At 36.1% G+C, this 18,069-nt stretch overlaps 2 protein-coding genes across 3 annotated transcripts; one reads left to right on the top strand and one right to left on the bottom strand.

Moving 5' to 3' along the window:
- The first annotated feature begins 12 nt into the window (after positions 1 to 12).
- LOC132171951 (uncharacterized) lies at positions 13 to 6,707 on the top strand. The gene is made up of 3 exons (XM_059583371.2): positions 13 to 101; positions 822 to 995; positions 6,254 to 6,707. Exons 2-3 carry the CDS (start codon positions 836 to 838, stop codon positions 6,640 to 6,642), a joined length of 549 nt encoding a protein of 182 aa, XP_059439354.1. The 5' UTR covers positions 13 to 101; positions 822 to 835; the 3' UTR covers positions 6,643 to 6,707.
- Positions 6,708 to 7,741: 1,034 nt separating this feature from the next.
- Positions 7,742 to 13,444, bottom strand: HMT2 (homocysteine methyltransferase 2). Of its 2 annotated transcripts, XR_009439097.2 has the most exons (8): positions 13,233 to 13,444; positions 11,328 to 11,384; positions 11,020 to 11,249; positions 10,522 to 10,651; positions 10,034 to 10,237; positions 9,077 to 9,148; positions 7,976 to 8,373; positions 7,742 to 7,865 (listed from the first exon to the last, which is right to left on the bottom strand). XR_009439097.2 is itself a non-coding variant. In XM_059583370.1 (7 exons), exons 1-7 carry the CDS (start codon positions 13,413 to 13,415, stop codon positions 8,140 to 8,142), a joined length of 1,110 nt encoding a protein of 369 aa, XP_059439353.1. In that variant the 5' UTR covers positions 13,416 to 13,444; the 3' UTR covers positions 7,923 to 8,139. The 2 variants fall into 2 exon arrangements, 1 of the variants encoding a protein (XP_059439353.1); XM_059583370.1 differs by lacking the exon at positions 7,742 to 7,865 and having other exon boundaries at positions 7,923 to 8,373.
- Positions 13,445 to 18,069: the final 4,625 nt, after the last annotated feature.

Genomic DNA, 18,069 nt, shown 5'->3' with positions numbered 1-18,069 from the left:
TTTAACCTCCGATAACGCTCTGGTTTTAAACCCTAACCCAACCCTCCGTCAAATCGACGCACGCACGAGCTCACTGAACTCGTCCCGTTCGATTGGTAAAGGTATGTTTTCCATCCTACGCCTGTGTCTCTCGCTGTTCTGTCTAGAATTCTGCTGAAACAATCTCGGCTAACCTTTTGGGCTGCAAAGCATGTCAATTTGATTGCACAGGAAAAAAAAATAAAAAAGTTGAAGTTATTAAAGGACAGAGTTAAGCAATTTTCAAGTACTAATTACACACTTTCTACACTTGTTCCAAATTCTATTTAGATTACATTTGATTGATTGCATACTTAAGTTTTGCTTCTTTTTTTTTTTTTTTTTATTATTATTATTATTATTTTTTTTTTTAATGCTTGCTGTTTGATCTGATTGCGAGTTTGTATATGTGTGTCATGGACTTGATTTAAATGCTATGTAACTCTTTTTTTTTTTTTTTTTTTGGTGTGTGTGTTAATTTTTACATTTACTATAACTATTGTTAGAATTCACAACTATGAGTTTACTCTTAAGTTCCTTTATTATTATTATTTTTCTTAATTTTATGTGAAATGGAAATTATTGCGCAACTTGAATCCTTATTGAATTTGGCGACAAGTTTATGTGAAATTTTTTGTTGTGGGTTTACGACATGTGATTCTGGTTGTCTTAATTGGTTGTTGTATGATAATGGTTTCATGATAAGGCAGAACATGACCCAAGTGTTTTCTTCTTCATGTCATCTTCATTAGGATTTAGGAGCTGTTAATTGTTGTTTTAATTGTCTTCTTAATGTGCTTCAGAGTCATTTTATACTATGAAGAGAGCTATGCCATGGAGTGATGAGGAGGAAGATTCCTCATCTGATGAATCATCTTCTTCACATTCAAACTCCGAAACTGAAGATGGGGTTAGCAAGAGAAAGGCAAAGGATCAATCTAAAGCTATCCAACCTTCTAAAGAAAAAACCTCCAAAGGTATCCTTGATAGTTCTTCTCGATGTTTAAGTAGAACTGAATATAGAGCTTATTATCTCTCTAAGAGCATTCGCATCCGATTATGTAAAGTTCTAACCAAAGGCTTTTCAAATGCACTCCATGTCTGATTATTTATTTTTCTCTTTACTATTTAAATATTATTTCTTTAGTCAAGACTTCTTCTTCCTACAAAACTATGATGAAATGAAAAGCACAAGCCCTGACAACAACAATCCCAACAGAGTTCTGGTTCGCCATAGCCAGAACCGTATTCTCACAAATCTGCTGATCGGTGGGCTTCAAGGCCACCCAGCTCTTGGCACTCGAAACCCTCACCCTGGTGTCCACCAAGCACATGCAGGCGATCGCCCACTTCACCGCCTCCCTCACCAACCACTCCAGCCACACCCACTCCAACCTCCTCGACCTCACCTACATGGGCGGACCCAGGTATTAGCTAGGGGGGCTTCAACCTCACCAAAATTTTAGAAATCTTCTTAGAATCAATACTTTTTATAAGGTGGACTCCCAAAAATTAATTGTTTCCTTCTCAAAAATAAGTATTTTTATAGCTTTGCCCCCCCACCACACCCCCCCCCCCCCTCTGCTAACCCACGCCCTCCATGGTATCGTCTCGCTCAACATTGGCACCTTTTCCAAAGGCTCCATTCTCCACAAAGATTGTTCCACTTTGCTGCTCACCTCTAGGGTCCTCAAGGACCTCTCCATGTTCATGGAGTTCCATGATGAAATCTCATTTGCCAAGACTATTCCACGCATGAATCGTAGCAGCCTGGGGAATTTGATTCCTTCAAACGATAAATTGGATCATTCCCATGTGCCCAATGGCTGCCTGGATTTCTGGAAGGGAATTGGGACGACGAGAGATGGCAAGGGAAGGAAAAGAGAGAGAGAGAGAGAGAGGAGAGGTTGTCTGGGGAATCGTTGATAGTGGGGGATGAAAAATTTCGCCAATTTTTTTGAGTATGGTAGCCAAAGATTTGAGGAGGAGAGGAGCTTGGGAGAGAGAGAGAGAGTTCTGTTGAATAAACAAATAGGTAGGGAAGCTACAGTACCAACCCAAATTTGTGTTGGTACTGTAGCTCATTTTGCTTTTTGCTTTTTAGCTTAAGGATACATAGTGGGGTGTCAGGTTGTTTTTTTTTTATAAGTAATGAAAATATATAAAAAGAGCGCAGAGGGGCGCAACCCATATACACGGGAAGTATAAATAGAGAGCGCCTAGGAGGGAGAGAAATGAAAAAGAAAATCAGAGAAACTAATCACTAAAGGAGCTAGCCAAGCGGCCGTCCAAGAGTAAAGAGTAAAGAGGAAGAAATGAGTCAAATCCTCTATGGTCCTAGTGGAATTTTCAAAACATCTAGCATTTCTTTCATTCCAAATACACCACATAAGACACAGAGGTATCATCTTCCACACAACCGCGCTTCGAGAACGTCCTCCCGACCACCAACTAGCAAACAAGGCCCTCACCCTGCAAGGCATGACCCAATGCAACCCAAAACGCTGAAAAATCATGTGCCAAAGAGCACTTGCGAGCTCACAATGGAGAAGCAGGTGATCAACGGACTCTCCGGTCTTCTTGCACATACAACACCACTCCATAACCACTATGTTCCTCTTACGCAGCGTATCATGAGTCAAAATTTTGCCTAAGGCCGCAGTCCATCCGAAAAAAGCCACCCGTTGAGGCGCCTTAGTACGCCAGATGCTCTTCCAAGGAAACTCCTCTTGATTAGAAATGGACAAGGCCTTATAGAACGACTTAACCTCGAACTTGCCCTTCTTAGACGAAGACCAGCAAATACGATCTGCACTGCCTAGGGAGACCTTGCAAGAATACAACCGATCAAAAAAAGGAGAAATCAAATCCATCTCCCAATCTTGGACCGATCGAACAAAAATGACATTCCACTCAACAACCCCATTCCTCCCAATAAAATTATCCTTCACCCAAGCTTCTTTGTGTCTGGCGATACTGTATAAGGACGGAAAAGCTTGCTTCAAAGAAATGTCCCCACACCAAATATCATGCCAGAATCTAACTTTCGAACCCTCCCCCACCTCAAAACGAATACCTTTGGCAAAGAAATTCCACCCTTTACGAATATGCTTCCATAGACCCACACCATGAGAGCCCAAGACCTCCTTCGTGCACCACCCACCTTCTTGATCTCCATACTTAGCTTTGATCAAGTTACACCAAAGAGCCCCGTTCTCATTTGCGTATCTCCAAAGCCATTTCCCCAACAGAGCTTGGTTAAACTGGTACATCTTCCGAATGCCAAGACCACCATATCTAAGAGGGCTGCAAACTTGATTCCAACTTACAAGATGCAACTTGGGCTCATCCCCCATACCTCCCCACAGGAAATCTCTTTGGACTTTCTCGATCCTTTTAGCTACACTAACAGGAATCGGAAACAATGACAAAAAGTAAGTCGGAAGATTAGCCAAAGAGCTCTTGATGAGGGTTAAGCGACCTCCTTTAGAAAGATACATTCTCTTCCAACCTGCCATCTGACGCTCCATCTTCTCAATCACTTCATTCCACATAGCCGTATCCTTGAACGAAGCCCCAAGAGGGAGACCCAAATACTTCATAGGCAAACCAGCAACATTACACCCAAGGATGTTAGCTAAGCCCCCAATGTTCTCCACCTCACCAATGGCCACAATCTTTGACTTTCCAAGATTCACTCTCAAACCCGAAACAGCTTCAAAACATAAGAGGATGAGACGAACATACCGGATTTGCTCGATAGAATCTTCACAAAAAATCAAAGTGTCATCCGCAAATAAGGAATGAGAGACCATCAACTCCGACAAGACCCTATTACCCACCGAGAACCCAGTCAAAAGGCCTTGATCAACTGTCGCATTCACCATCTTACTCAACGCCTCCATAACAAGCACAAACAATAACGGAGAGAGAGGATCACCTTGCCGGATTCCCCTCGAACTGCTAAAGAACCCTTCCGGAGAGCCATTCACAAGAACAGAGAATCTTACCGTCTTAATACACCACTCTATCCAAGCCCTCCACCTCCCACCAAACCCACATCTATGCAGCAAGTACAAAACAAAATCCCAATTTACATGGTCGTAGGCCTTTTCCAAATCCAATTTACAAAGAACACCCGGCACCCCTGATTTCAAGCGACTATCTACACATTCATTTGCAATAAGAACGGAATCTAGGATTTGCTGACCCCCAATAAAAGCATTTTGAGAATAGGAAATGACCTTACCCAAGACAGTCCTCAATCTATTGGCAAGAACCTTAGCCACAATTTTATACACTCCTCCCACCAAGCTAATGGGCCGAAAGTCCTTCATCTCCACCGCATCTGCCTTTTTCGGAATCAAGGAAATAAAAGTTGCATTCAAGCTCTTCACCATTTGACGTCTACGATGGAACTCTGCAAAAACCGCCATAACGTCTTGTTTTATAACACCCCAGCAAGCTTGAAAAAAAGCCATGGAAAAGCCATCTGGACCCGGAGCCTTATCACCATCCATGCCTTTTACCACCTCCCAAACCTCCTTTTCCTCAAAATCTCTTTCTAACCACCGATTATCCTCCTCATCGATGGACAAAAACTGCTGGTTATCCATTCTAGGGCGCCAAGAGCTTTGTTCCGAATAAAGAGATTGGTAATACTGCACTATGTGATCTTTTACCTCAACTGGATCATCGGATAAAACGCCATTAATACGAAGCACTTCCACACGATTGTACCTTCGGTGAGAGTTAGCCATCTTGTGGAAAAAGCGAGTATTCCGATCCCCCTCCTTGAGCCACAAAGCTCTCGATTTTTGACGCCAATGAATTTCTTCACACAACAATGTATTCTCCAAATCTTTCAACTTGTCCGCCTTCCGAATTTTCTCCTCTTGATCTAAGCCTCTCGATTCTGCCAACTCATCCAACTCCTGGATGCCTCCCAATAACTCTTTCTTTTTCCTCCCAATATCCCCAAAGACCTCCTCATTCCACTTTTTCAAGTCCACTTTAAGGGATTTTAATTTACTTGCAAGCACAAAACTAGGCAAACCCTCAAACAAATACGACCCCCACCAAGAAGCAACCTTATCAACAAAACCCTCTGCCTTAAGCCACATATTTTCAAATTTAAAGCCCTTCTTACCTCCATAAGGAGTCCCGCAGTCCAATAATAAAGGAAAGTGATCCGAGAGCAGACGTTGAAGTCTCCTTTGAACAACTGTTGGGTAGTGATCTTCCCAATCCGACGAAAGCAAGAACCGATCAATCCTCGACCAACTCTCATTTTCTTGGTTATGAGAGTTATATCGAAATTTTACATGTTATGCAAATGCTCTAACAAAGTTGTTGCTTCATGTTTTGATTTTTCTTCTTTCCTCGAGTGAATGACTGTGGATTGGGGTTTGTGGTTGGCTTGCTCAACCAAAATGTTGAGTGTGTAGGGATTTATTTACTTCTTACATTCTTAATAAGCTATTAAATTGGTTTCTTATCAAATACTGGAATAAAATAATATCTTCACAAGAAATTACATCACAGAAGAGCTGGATCATATAGCTGTGTTTGAATAAATTGATAAACAAAAAGGTTGAGTGTGTAGGGATTTATTTACTTCTTACATTCTTAAGAAACTATTAAATTGGTTTCTTATCAAATACTGGAATAAAATAATATCTTTACAAGAAATTACATCACAGAAGAGCTGCATCATATAGCTGTGTTTGAATAAATTGATAAACTAAAAGGAGAAGAATCTCCTAAAAAAATGAAGTTTGTTGTCTACCAATAATAATAATGGTTGGCATAAGAAAACCTTAAAGGAAAAAAAAAAAAAAAAAAAAAAGTTTTATTTTTTGTCCAATTATATTTCGTATAGTTTTGTAATTACCTGTTGGCAAAGGTCACATTAACTTTTTTTTAAAAAAATGCCTTTTATCTTCAGAAAAGGTCCCCTTTTAGAATCTAGCTATATTTGCTTATTTTTAAATCAAAAACACCAAAGCCTTACAGCTTGTTTGAAAATTATAATGTCCATATAAATCTCTTGATGATTAAACCTTCACAAGTCATTTATACATCATGCTTGTATTTAACCACATTGGTGTTGGATCAAAAAGACTCTGGCGTGCGACCCATATAAGAGTAGATTGTTGTTTTCCATTGACACAAAATCCCTATACTCTATCTTCAAAATGAAGTTCTTATAGTTCTTATCTCCGCGTGTGTACAGTTAAATTTGGAAAGCAAAAGGCTGGAGTTGTGGACTTTGAAGAATTGAAACGACATGGTTATAAAGGTGGACCATCAGTCTTGCGTGTGCCCCCACCAAGAAGAGAATGGGAAGACAAGAAGGAAGACTGGTCATGGTCTACTGGCAAGGAAAGTCGTGAAACCAAAGAGACTGAAGAATCTTATGCAGAACGGCAGAAAACAAGGGCTGCAATAATCGATGGGGAGCAGCTGGCAAGTGTGGAAAGTCGGAAAGAGAAGAACTTTTCTTTCTCTCAGAAAGAGAAGAGGAAAAGAGAGCTTGGTCAGGCTAGCAGGGGAAAGAATTATGTTGAAGAAGAAAAGAGGTTGTTAAGGGAGAGTGGTGTCTATTCTGGTTTTGATACTTGATCCATGATGCTTGTAGCCATGAGTTTCATTATGTAAAATATGTAAAAGCACATTTTCATCGGATCCTTATTGAATTGATAAGATTGGGTTTTTACTCAAATATACATATTCTGAGCAATACACAGGTACAGGTACAAAGGTTTAGAGGGAGAGGGAAGAACAAGAAGAATTAAAAACTGAAAAAAATTACAGAATTACAAGGAACATGAGCTTTAGAATTAGCTGATCTATGAGCTTTGCATGCTTCCCAGTTAGGAACAGAGCCAAGGATATCTTCAATATCTTTGATGGTAGGTCTATTTGCCAAACAGAAATTTGGCTTGGATTCGAAATAGCCAATGTGACCATAGAAGAGTTAACTTGATCAATATATGAAACTTTTTAAACATAATTTCTTTATTTTTTATTATATATATATATATATATATATATATATATATATTTTATATCAAGGAACCTCTTCAAAGCAGGGCCCTTCGGACCCACCCCTGCAGAATAAACTCCAATCTCTTGCACCGCACCCTTAAAAGTTTTTCTACACGAAACTGGTTAAATCGCTAGCTTTTCACTAGGGGATGTGGGCCCAAGGGATTGTTTGCACCTACCCATGAGGTGTTGAATGTTGGACCTTGAAGGGATGATAATTTCTTAATAGTTGTTTGCTATTGTTTTGGCTTTGAAAATTTTGAAAGCAAGGCCTAAAATTGTCCTGTGAAGCAGCCAGCGAGTGCTAATTCTCAACTCTAGGTATGGTAGCTACTCGATGAATGAGAACTAATTTTCATTGAGCAAATAATTGGTTATCACCTTCATTCTTCAGTAGAATCAGCACTGTTAAGAACAATTATACTCGGACAGGAGTTTCAACAAGAAATCCTTCAACTATACATCCAAATTGGAAGATATGGTCTAAATCAGTTATGGCTGCGGTGGTTCACTCGCTCCTAACTCCTATTCCAGCGGACCAACAATGCGTATTTTCGTTTTTTTTTTTATTATTTTAAAATTTTTTCATGAAGGATATTCTTGTCCTTGAGATGTGTATCGACAATTTTTAGTAATTTAAAAAAGACATTATCAATTAGGTGATAGTTTGAATGAATATATAAACTTGCTCTCAAAATTAACATATGTACTTATGTAGAATCAAGTCTAAGAGAAGAAGTTTCTATGGTTTCACCTCATCATTACTTATAACTGCAGCTGCCACTGAGAAATTTGACCTAATTGCAACATCAAAGTTGTAAGGAAAGTTAGAGGGAGGAGGCTTAGACAATTCATTGAGTAATTAATAGCCAAGCAAAGAAATGCTCTAAATAAAATTGGAACATACATTTATAATAAACAGGTGAAAATTCAAGACAAGTGGAATTCCCATATGCTACTCCCTTGGCTCTAAGATTCACATATGCAACTTCATGAGGAAACTGCCTTATCCCATCCCATAAACAGCTTGTAAGAGGCCCTCCTCCCACATGACAACCAGAAGAATTTTCTTCAGACAGAGCAAGCCTTTTCACCATCAGCATTAAAGAGATGGTTTTCCTCTCTGCTAGTCACAGCAGTTACTATGGGTAGTAGAGCAACAGCAGATCTATTGGAAAGAGTCCTGTATATGGCTTTAATTGTCTTTGGAGTTGTTCGGCAACAGCCTCCAACAAGGGAAGCCCCTACCTCACACCATCTGTCTACATATGAGACAAAATCCTCATCTGAAACCCCAGTATTTTGCTGCAACAAAATCAAAGCGGGATTACACAAGAATAAGATCCAGAGTGTATTTCCAAATTTTCATTGCATTTGGTCTGAAAATCATCAAGAAAAACAGGAAGCAGATCATGATGTGATCAATCATTGATGTAGCTAAATGAGAAGGATAAAGGTGGGGGAGAGAGAGAGAGAGGAATTAGATCATGATGTGATCAATCAGACTATAATTGATGTCTTTGTTGATTAAAGCCAAAAAGACGCTTCTATCTAGAGAATTTGGGCTCTCCTCCATTACAATACAGAAATAAATAAACCGAGAACATCGGTTTTTAATAAGTAAAGAATAAAAACAAATGGAGAACATATTTAAAATTGACGTTTGAAAAAAACACTTTCCAAAGCATTGCTTTTGCACACACAACCTGCACACTATTGAAAGTTTTCTGCCATGGGACAGAACGGAAATGACACATATCACTTTTTAAAGGTTGGGTTGTAAGAATTTGTAAGAAATTTATGTCCCTAAAAAAATGCATAGTTGCATCAACCATAGGCACATAGCCCAGGTTCCTGAAAAAAAGTTAAAACAGTAAACAGAACTCTAACCCTCTGCTCAAGGTAGAATATATCTCTTTGATAAAGGATTCCATCCTCAAATTTCGTACAAAACAAGACAAATTGTAATTGCTAACGTGGCATCCACAACAAAAGAAAATGGACTTACCACCCACTCCTTTTGCTCAGCATCATAACATTCGCCACTGTTTGGATATATGACTATAGGTTTAGTTGACACCTGAAGGAATTGCTCAAAATAATCAGGTTAGGAATTCCATTAGGCAAAGTGCAGCATAGGAATGTAACAATTCAGAGGTAAAACATTCATATATTGGAAAGTAAATAAAGTAGGCACATAGGTCCTATGATTTTTCACAACGCAATAAGTTATTCCACTGAAACAAAATGAACGGACCAGAAAGTATAGATCCACAGAAAGTTACCTAGAATGTAGATAACTGGTATGCGGAACAGGGGTGGAAACGTGGTACACCACCTACCCAGGAATTTGGAATGATGGGGGTAGATTTAGATACAATTTTTGTAGATTGTTTAATGAGAAATTAAATTATGATAATATAGTCTTCTAATCTAAATAATTTAGCCTACTTTGTCCAGAAAAGTCTATAACAATGGAAGAAGAAAAAAATGAAAATTTTCAGATTGCAAAAATTAGCAAATTGGAACTCAACTGTAGCACAATTTGGATCAATGATCCCATAACGTGATTGTTCACGGGTCTGAATTAAACCATCTAAAATTTATTCAAGTATTTGCCAACTCCAATGCATACATTAACCTCCATCTCTAGAAATAGTCAATAAACCTAGGATTAATGTTATCTCCTGAAAAAATTAAAATAGCTTAGAAGAAGCTGACAATATCTTACGTCAACAAGGACGCAGCCAAATTATCTAACGTTAGAAGATAGTAGAGTGAACAATCTTTAGCTTGTTCTACAGCATTTTATGCAAGATTCTGTTAATAAAAGAAAGACTAGAAAGGTCAAGATGTGAAATGGCTCTTAACAACAGAAAACTCAGACTTATGCTCAACAACATTAGGAATAAAATTCAAAGAGAAAAAGAAAACCGGAAAATGGACAGCATCCTAAAGATGATACCTTTTTAATAGATAATATCAGTCCACGAATGAATCTAGGTGGGGTACAGTTGATTCCCACTGCAACAACTTTCTTGCATGATTCGGCAATGGATGCACATTCAAGAATGGAATCACCACTAACCACATTTACACCATCTTTAGAATTGAAAGAAAACCATGCAGGAATCTTTATGTCTTCCTCCTCCAAAATATCCGCAAAAGCCTGCATAAACATTAAGCTTTCAACACAAAATCAAGAAGTAAAACACCATAATTACGCCAAAATCCTTATTCTCAATAAAGAACAACACACACCCACACACACTCTTTTGCAATGACTCTTAAGAAATTTTATTTATGACCCAAACCAAATATTGGGCACCTTACTGAAAAATTAGAAAGATCTGTCGGCCATGACTAGTATGAAGCCAACAAGAAAAAATCATTGGCCTTTATTCAATATCTTTATGAAAACATTACTAAAAATCAATAAGCTTTGACCGATACCTGAGCTTCTAGTTTATTAGGAACTGTTTCAAATGCAATTAGGTCAGCACCTGACTCTGCTAGGACTTGAACCCTTCTCCGATGAAAATCTTTCAACGTTTCTAATGTAATTGCATCACCATAATTGCCACTGTTAAGGTACACAACAAGAAAAAAGACAGAGGTTCACTGAATTGTCAATATGGGCATCAATTCTCAATTTGAAGAAAGAACAGCAGTCTGCCAAAACTTTGTTCTTTAAACCCTTGTCCCCTCACCCCAACAAAGGAGGAAAAAAACACTTCATCTTTTCTAGCTTGCTGAGATTCCATATTTATGGCTCAAATATATGATACACATGCATGTAAGGCAGGAATAACCAAAAGTATGTAATGTTATGCCAATATTACACATTGGGGATTGTGACAGTTTACTCATGAACTGCTAGATCTAGGTCATATCAAAGCATATGATAATTGCAGCTCATGCAATTACTTTAAGGAGCACTTGTTGACTCACCTGTACTCAGACCCATCAGCCAAGTAAGCCCCATAGCTCCCCACAGATGCTGCAACTAATATGGGACGATGTTTGAGAATTCTACCATCTCCAGTGTCATTTGATGAACATTCAACACATCTTTCATAATAATTATCTCGTGCCTCACAGGCGATTTCAACACTTCTTCTAAGCAAGGTTTCACCTTCTTCTCTAGAAAATCCTTTAGCCTGGAAGCCCTGAATTGTGGCCTGTGCACATACAAATAAACTTGAATTCTATTTTGCGTATAGAGAACTAAGAGATCATCATTAGTTAAGGGAACTTGCCTGATAAGATGCTGAGATTATAATATCTGCACCAGCTTCAAGGTAATTAAGGTGTACCTGCACCATCAAGCAACTCAATAAATTCTGCGAATACGGGAAAGGAGAAATTATAATCCAATTGTTTCAGTTAAACATATCAATTTTCACTCAAGATATATTTCCTAAGGTCAAGGTCACCAAATGCCGAGTTCATACCTATTTTTTTAATTGTGATTTCCTTTTTTTTTTATAAGTGAAATTATATACCAACCAAAATCTTTAATGCAAAAGTAAAATATTTTTCATTTGAAATAACTTTTCCACATTAACCCTTTACCCGTAAAAATGTTATTCAGTAAATACTCTACTATTGATAAATTTTTAAGCATTCTACTACTATTAAGTTTATTAAAACAATCAACACTGTCTTCATATTCATCCAAAAAGAGTTTATTAAAACACTCGTTTACCATATAACAATAGGTAGATGGGTCAGATTAGTTGATCAGGTGAAATAAATAAGAAAAGGGACAAGATGAATAATGCATTTGTTTGAGTTTTAACTTTCAGCCATTTTTACACTCTCCTAAAAATTTTACCAAAACTGGAAAACTCATAAATTAACTTAAACGTAGGTAGTTATCAGATGGTAGCTCCATGTCCCTAAATATTATTTGATATTTATATGGAATTCATAGAAGTCACAAACCAAACATAAAGAGAAAAGTGAAGCATTTTTCTTTAAACAGATTTTACAACAACGTAATGGTCAAGAGCTCCCTTAACAGTCAAAAAAACATAAAATTTATGCCTAAGAAAAAATGTGTCGTATAAGAAACTATTCCCACATAGTGGTTCGATCATCTATTCAATGCTTTATCTATAGAAAACAAACCTGAAAAGATGATTCAATGCACAAAAGCTTAGGGCATATTTGGTATTGTGTTAAGGAGTTTAAAAAATACTTTTAGTACATAAAAAACTATGTCAATCAAAACTGGGTCTGTTTGGTAAAAAAATGTTATTAAAAAAACAAAAAAACTTTTTTCACCTTTTTACTCTAAAAAAGTCGAAAACTACGTTTTGAGGAAATCTAAGCTCTTTAAGACTTTTTCTATAGACAAAAGCTCAATTTTCCCTTGAAATTCCAAACAGTAAGTGTCAGAAGCCCTACGCATTTGGTTTGGTGGTCTCAATTCATAAAACTACAGTCCACCATGTCCCAATGAGCGGGGACAGGGCCATGCGACAGATGCTTTCAAGATTTCATAAGGGAGGAGGAAAGAGGCCCTGGCCAACCATCATAATTAGTGAACACGTGTCTTCTTTTCACCGAAAATCTTATACTGGTCGGACTGAAGTGATTTTCAAACAAGTAATCTCAAAGAGTCAGAAACCGTGTCCACATGGTCTCCCAAATTCATACAATTATTGCACACCTTCATTTGTTAATCACAGCAAAAACCAAGATCTGAGCAACTTTACCACACTAATCAGAGACTCGTTAACACTAAAAACCACCAAAATGAACACATGCCAGTATTCAAGAAACGTGAAAAGTAAAAATCTCAATGATTTCTTAAACTTCACACAAACCATATCCTTTTCTATTTGTCTCAAATTAATGAAGGTCCCTTTTTTTTTCTCAATTTTTCCAATTTCTCTCTTTTGGAACTCCAACTAACGAATATCTCAAGTCCAACACTTCCAATTGCATTAATTTCTCCCACTTTCTCAGCAGCCAAACCACCCTAAAAAGAAATATGAATGACAAAATTAAACAAACAGAAACCAAAACTACAAAGCAACCTAACTAATCAACACAATTGACATCAAACTCAATGAATGCACAATCACAAAGTCTTGCAGATAAAACTCTACATACATTTTCACACACGCAAACCCACACACACGCAGAGAGAGGACCTCGCGAATAAGGTGAGGGGAAGTGAGGAGGCACTTGGCGCTCCAGAGCGGATCGTTGAGGTCCGCGCCGTGGCGCTCCAGCTCCGTCGCTAGCCCTCCGTCCACCACGGCGGTTCCTCCGGTTTGCAAGAGGAACTCGCTCATCAACGACGACGTTTCGGCGCTGCCGCTGCCCAGTCCCATCGTTCTCGCTCCCAGTTCGTTGGGTTTTGAATGAGAGAGTGAATTGAGTCTTTAATTCCGCAACTTTTATTTATTAGTACGACAAAATTGTTCGAAATTTTAAATAGACCCTTCATAACTTCATATTTCACAAGTACCATCGCATGTCCAGATTCATTTATGTCATAAATGACCATTATATGTCCGGATTCATTTATGTCATAAATGTTACGCTTACGTTAAAAAAAGAAAATTTATAGAATGAAGTGGCACAATATGATTAAGAAAAATATTAATTTAAATTAAAAAAAAAAAAAATCAATTATGTTGTATCACGTCACCTTGTAAGAATTTTTTTGTAAAATATTTTGTAAGCTTAACATTCATCTACCTAAGATAAGGATCGTTAGTTTTCTCAAGGGTGAGTTATTTTGTTAAAAAAACGGTTGAAAATGTGTAACCGTGCTTAGAGACAATTAAGGCATAAGCACTTGTTTTAGCGAGAGAAATGCTACACGTACTTTATTTTATAATATGTTTGGATTCATTCATAAGAGATAAATGCTAAGCTTGCAAAATATTTTATATAAAAAAATTCTTATAAAGTGAAGTGGCACAATATGATTGAGAAGAAGATGAATTCAAATTTTGAAAAATTCAATCATGTTGTGCCACGTCATTTTGTAAGAGTTTTTTTTACAAAATATTTTGTAAGAGCATTTACAATGGAGGAGCCAAATTTTTATGCAAAATGGCTTTTCAAAACTCATTTTATCTAGTTTAACTAATTAATTTTTAAAGGCACCTACATCCGATTAGCTATGTTTTTATCTATATCAATTAAATATTATTTTTTTTACTCTTTAGAGCATTCTCAATGGAGAAGCCAGATTGTATTTTTATCTAAAATGGCTAATCATATTTGTAAAAAAACCCACACATTGGATTAGCAAAAAAAAAAAAAAAAAATGAATATTTGATTGGATTAGCCAAAAAAAAAAAAAAAAAATTACATGTAGCAACACTTTTCAAGGGAACAATTTTATTTTTTATTGTTTCTCTCACCTATTTTCTCTTTTTTCTCAAAACTTTTCATACTTTTCAATGGATAATTATGAGAATATTCTTTCACAGTTTTTAATAAAAAGATATTTAAATGATATAGATAAAAATATTGCTAATCGGATATAGGAGGTCTTTAAAAATTCATTAATTAAACTAGATAAAGTGAGTTTTGAGGAGCTATTTTGCATAAAAATTTGGCTCCTCCATTGGGAATATTCTAATTGGGAAAAGTTATTGGGAAAAAGTGGGAAAAGTTTTGGGAAAAAAAGAAAACAGGTAAGAGAAACAATAAAAAATAAAATGACTCCCTTGAAAAGTGCTGCTATATTTAGCTTTTTTTTTTTTGGCTCTTCCAATCAAATATCCATTTTGTTTTTTTTGTTTTTTTTTTTGCTAATCTAATGTAGGGTTTTTTAAAAATATATCATTTTAGATAAAAGTAACATTTGGCTCTTCTATTGTGAATGCTGTAAGCCTAGCATTCTTCTAATTAAGATAAGGGTTGCTAATGTTCTCAAGTGCAAGTAGTTCTATAAATAAACGGTTGAAATTGTGTTATTGTGCAGAAGTAAAAAAGTTCTAAGAGACAGACAAGGCATAAGCACCTATTTCAACGAGAGAAATGTTACACATATTCTCAAATTCACTTATTGACTTGAAAATTTGAATGGATTACTCTCACAGTCTCAAGTACACATTTCATGACGTATCAATAAAAATCACAATTGAATTTTGAATATAACGGTGATTTTCATTGTCTCGTGACTCACGTCAAAAAGTATGTACTTAGGAATGTAAGAGTGAAAATCTTAATAACATTTCTGTTAGAATTTGAATTAAAATGCATATTTTCAAATGCACATTTTCTGACATAATAATAACATTTACCATTAAATTTTGAATCTGTTTGTAATTTTTATTGCGCCACTTAAAGCATTATTAGCAGCTTGACCAAAATAACAAAAAGTACACTTTTATTTATTTTAACTATTCACTTTTTTAGAACATCCCCGACAGCAATACTATTTTAATAATCCACTTTTACTATTCCATCTAAATATTCTTATTCAAAATTTGTTTATCATTTCTTTAATTATTAAAGGAGTAGCGAGAAACGGAAAAGAAAAATAGAGAGAGAAAAACCATTTTAGTATTCAATCGGTGAGTAAATAATACTTACTATCACTATTAATAGTGAGTACCGTTCGCTCCACTATTTTATTTTATTTTATTTTATTTTGTTCTCCATCAAACTGGAGACACTGAAAATAAGACTTTTAAAACATTTTTACCAAATTGTCTCACCAAAATAGCGCTTCAAAGATGAAGATTGAAGAGTGAACATTTGTGTCTCAATGAAGTGCCTTTTTGGTCCCTATATATGGCGGCTGAATAGATGTCCACCGAAAGAGGAGTTTGTGATAAGCACAATTCCACAACAAGCACAGAACAATCTAAGATGGTACCCATGATGTCCATGAGTCCCGACAGGGCAAACCCAAAGCATCATCCATCCATCCATCATCCATCATGTTGCCATATCCAGAATACTGTCCATACTCCATACCCATTTGGCTCCACTTGGCCATCATTTTCGTGGCATCATCCATGATGCTCCTCGCCAGTTTGTCGGGTCGACTAGGACCATTATGTTGGCCTGAGTTCGTCATGCTTCATCGGAACTTAATATTGAATTTTAACGTTCTCAATTAGTACTTCAATAGATTAGAGACTACGTTTTATAAAATGGGAGTTACTAATTTGAATTTTTTCTCCTTTATCTTGTGCAGACATGTCAAAAAATATTAAATTTTAACACATTAAATAGTTAGGAGAAATTTTACTTAATTTCTTTGAATTTTCGTAACTTTTGTAGTTACAATTTTAAAGTTAAAATATTCTTAATTTAGTATATTAAACTTTTAAAAATTTTGCAATGTCATTTTTTTTTTTTTTGTTAGGATTTGATTTTCTGTTAAATCCTTTTTTTAAATACTCTCATTTCAAAAAAAAAGAAAAAAAAAAGAAAGAAAGGAAATGGTCTAGTGGATCACTAGACCCATGAGTCACAAGGTGACCTACTGCCTTCCTTTTTCATTGAATCATTTTATTGTTTTCAGTTTTCAACAAAAAATTAATTATTTGAACCTCCCTTGACTCGTTTATTAGTACATATTCTTTGGGTCCTTGACTAAGAAACTTCATTAAAAGTTGCCACATATTTTCACATGTTAGTTGCTAGTTTGGTATTTTTAAGTTTCTGCACTTTATATTGTCTGAAAATCTCTTAAAACGTTTATCAAATTTATAAATATCATATTTATTTCTTTATGCTACTGATTTGAGATTACTTGTGATACACTGTCGCACTGATTTTTGAGATTAGTTGTGATACACTGCTTTATGCTGCTGCTATTTGTTTATGATTCGTGACTCAATTTGTAATTTGTTTTATGCTGCTGCTATTTGTTAAGATTACTTGTGATACACTGCTTTATGTTGCACCTATCTTTTTGTGGTTTGTGACTCAATTTGTAAATTGTTTTATGCTACTACCATCTGTTAAGATTACTTGTGATACACTACTTTATGCTACTGCTAACTGTTGAGATTATTTATGTGTTTTTTTACCCTACTGTTCTTGTTTATACTTTATAGTTTGTTTATAATTAGTAGTTTTGGACCTTTGGTTGATTAACTTGATTTTATTATTTTTTGAGTTGCTGATTACCTTGATTCTAAAATTTGCAATTTGTTTTATATTGCTGCTATCTTATTTTTTAAGTGGGACCAATTTTGTTCTATTTCTAAATCCTAAGTGATAAAGCTCCCTTGGCATCTTGCAAGGGAGTTAAAAGCGGCTAACACCTCTTTTTTCTTGTTTCTTTTTGTCATGGATTGCAGTGTGGGACACAGTCAGTGTCAATTGGCAAGTGGAACACATATCTCGATATGATATCCTTAACATTTTGCAATGTTTAATTTTATGTGCATTTGCTTATCTGTTTTTTGAATACTTGCTTGATTACTCAATCTTAAGTGATAAAGCTCCCTTGACATCTTGCAAGGGAGTTAAAAACATTTAAACACCTTTCTTTTTTTTCATTGAATGCAATGTGGTGTGGGTAGGGCAGTGTGGTGTGGGCCGGGCAGCTAGTGGCTAGGTCGAAGAGTGTAGTCTCTTTAGATGAATTTTGCATTTTAGTCATTTGACTCATTTTAGTCCTTTGTAATTTCTTCAATTTGATTTGTAATTCTGTTTGTGAATTAATTTGTTTTCTTCAATTTGAAGTTGCTTGTAATTTGGAAGGCCCTAAGCATGTAATTTTAGGGGTTTATAATTTCTGCAACTGTAAGTTGGTTAATTTCTGCAATTGTAAGTTAGTTTTACCTTTTCCCATGAATCATGGCCCTATTATAATTGTCTTGAATTTTACTTGATTTAGTGAATCTTACCAGATTTATAATTGGCATATTAACGAGCCTTAATCGGGCCGAGCTACCCGTTTAAGGCTTGAATTGCTTTTTAACCAAGCTTGAGCTCGGGCTCGGGCTCGATTTCACAAGTTTGAAACTTTTGTTTCTAACTTGAGCTCGAGCTCGAGCCAAT

Source organism: Corylus avellana, chromosome 1 (genome assembly GCF_965113065.1).
Source record: "Corylus avellana chromosome 1, dhCorAvel1.hap1.2, whole genome shotgun sequence".
NCBI lineage: Eukaryota > Viridiplantae > Streptophyta > Magnoliopsida > Fagales > Betulaceae > Corylus > Corylus avellana.
This window is presented reverse-complemented; position numbering and strand designations above follow the sequence as displayed.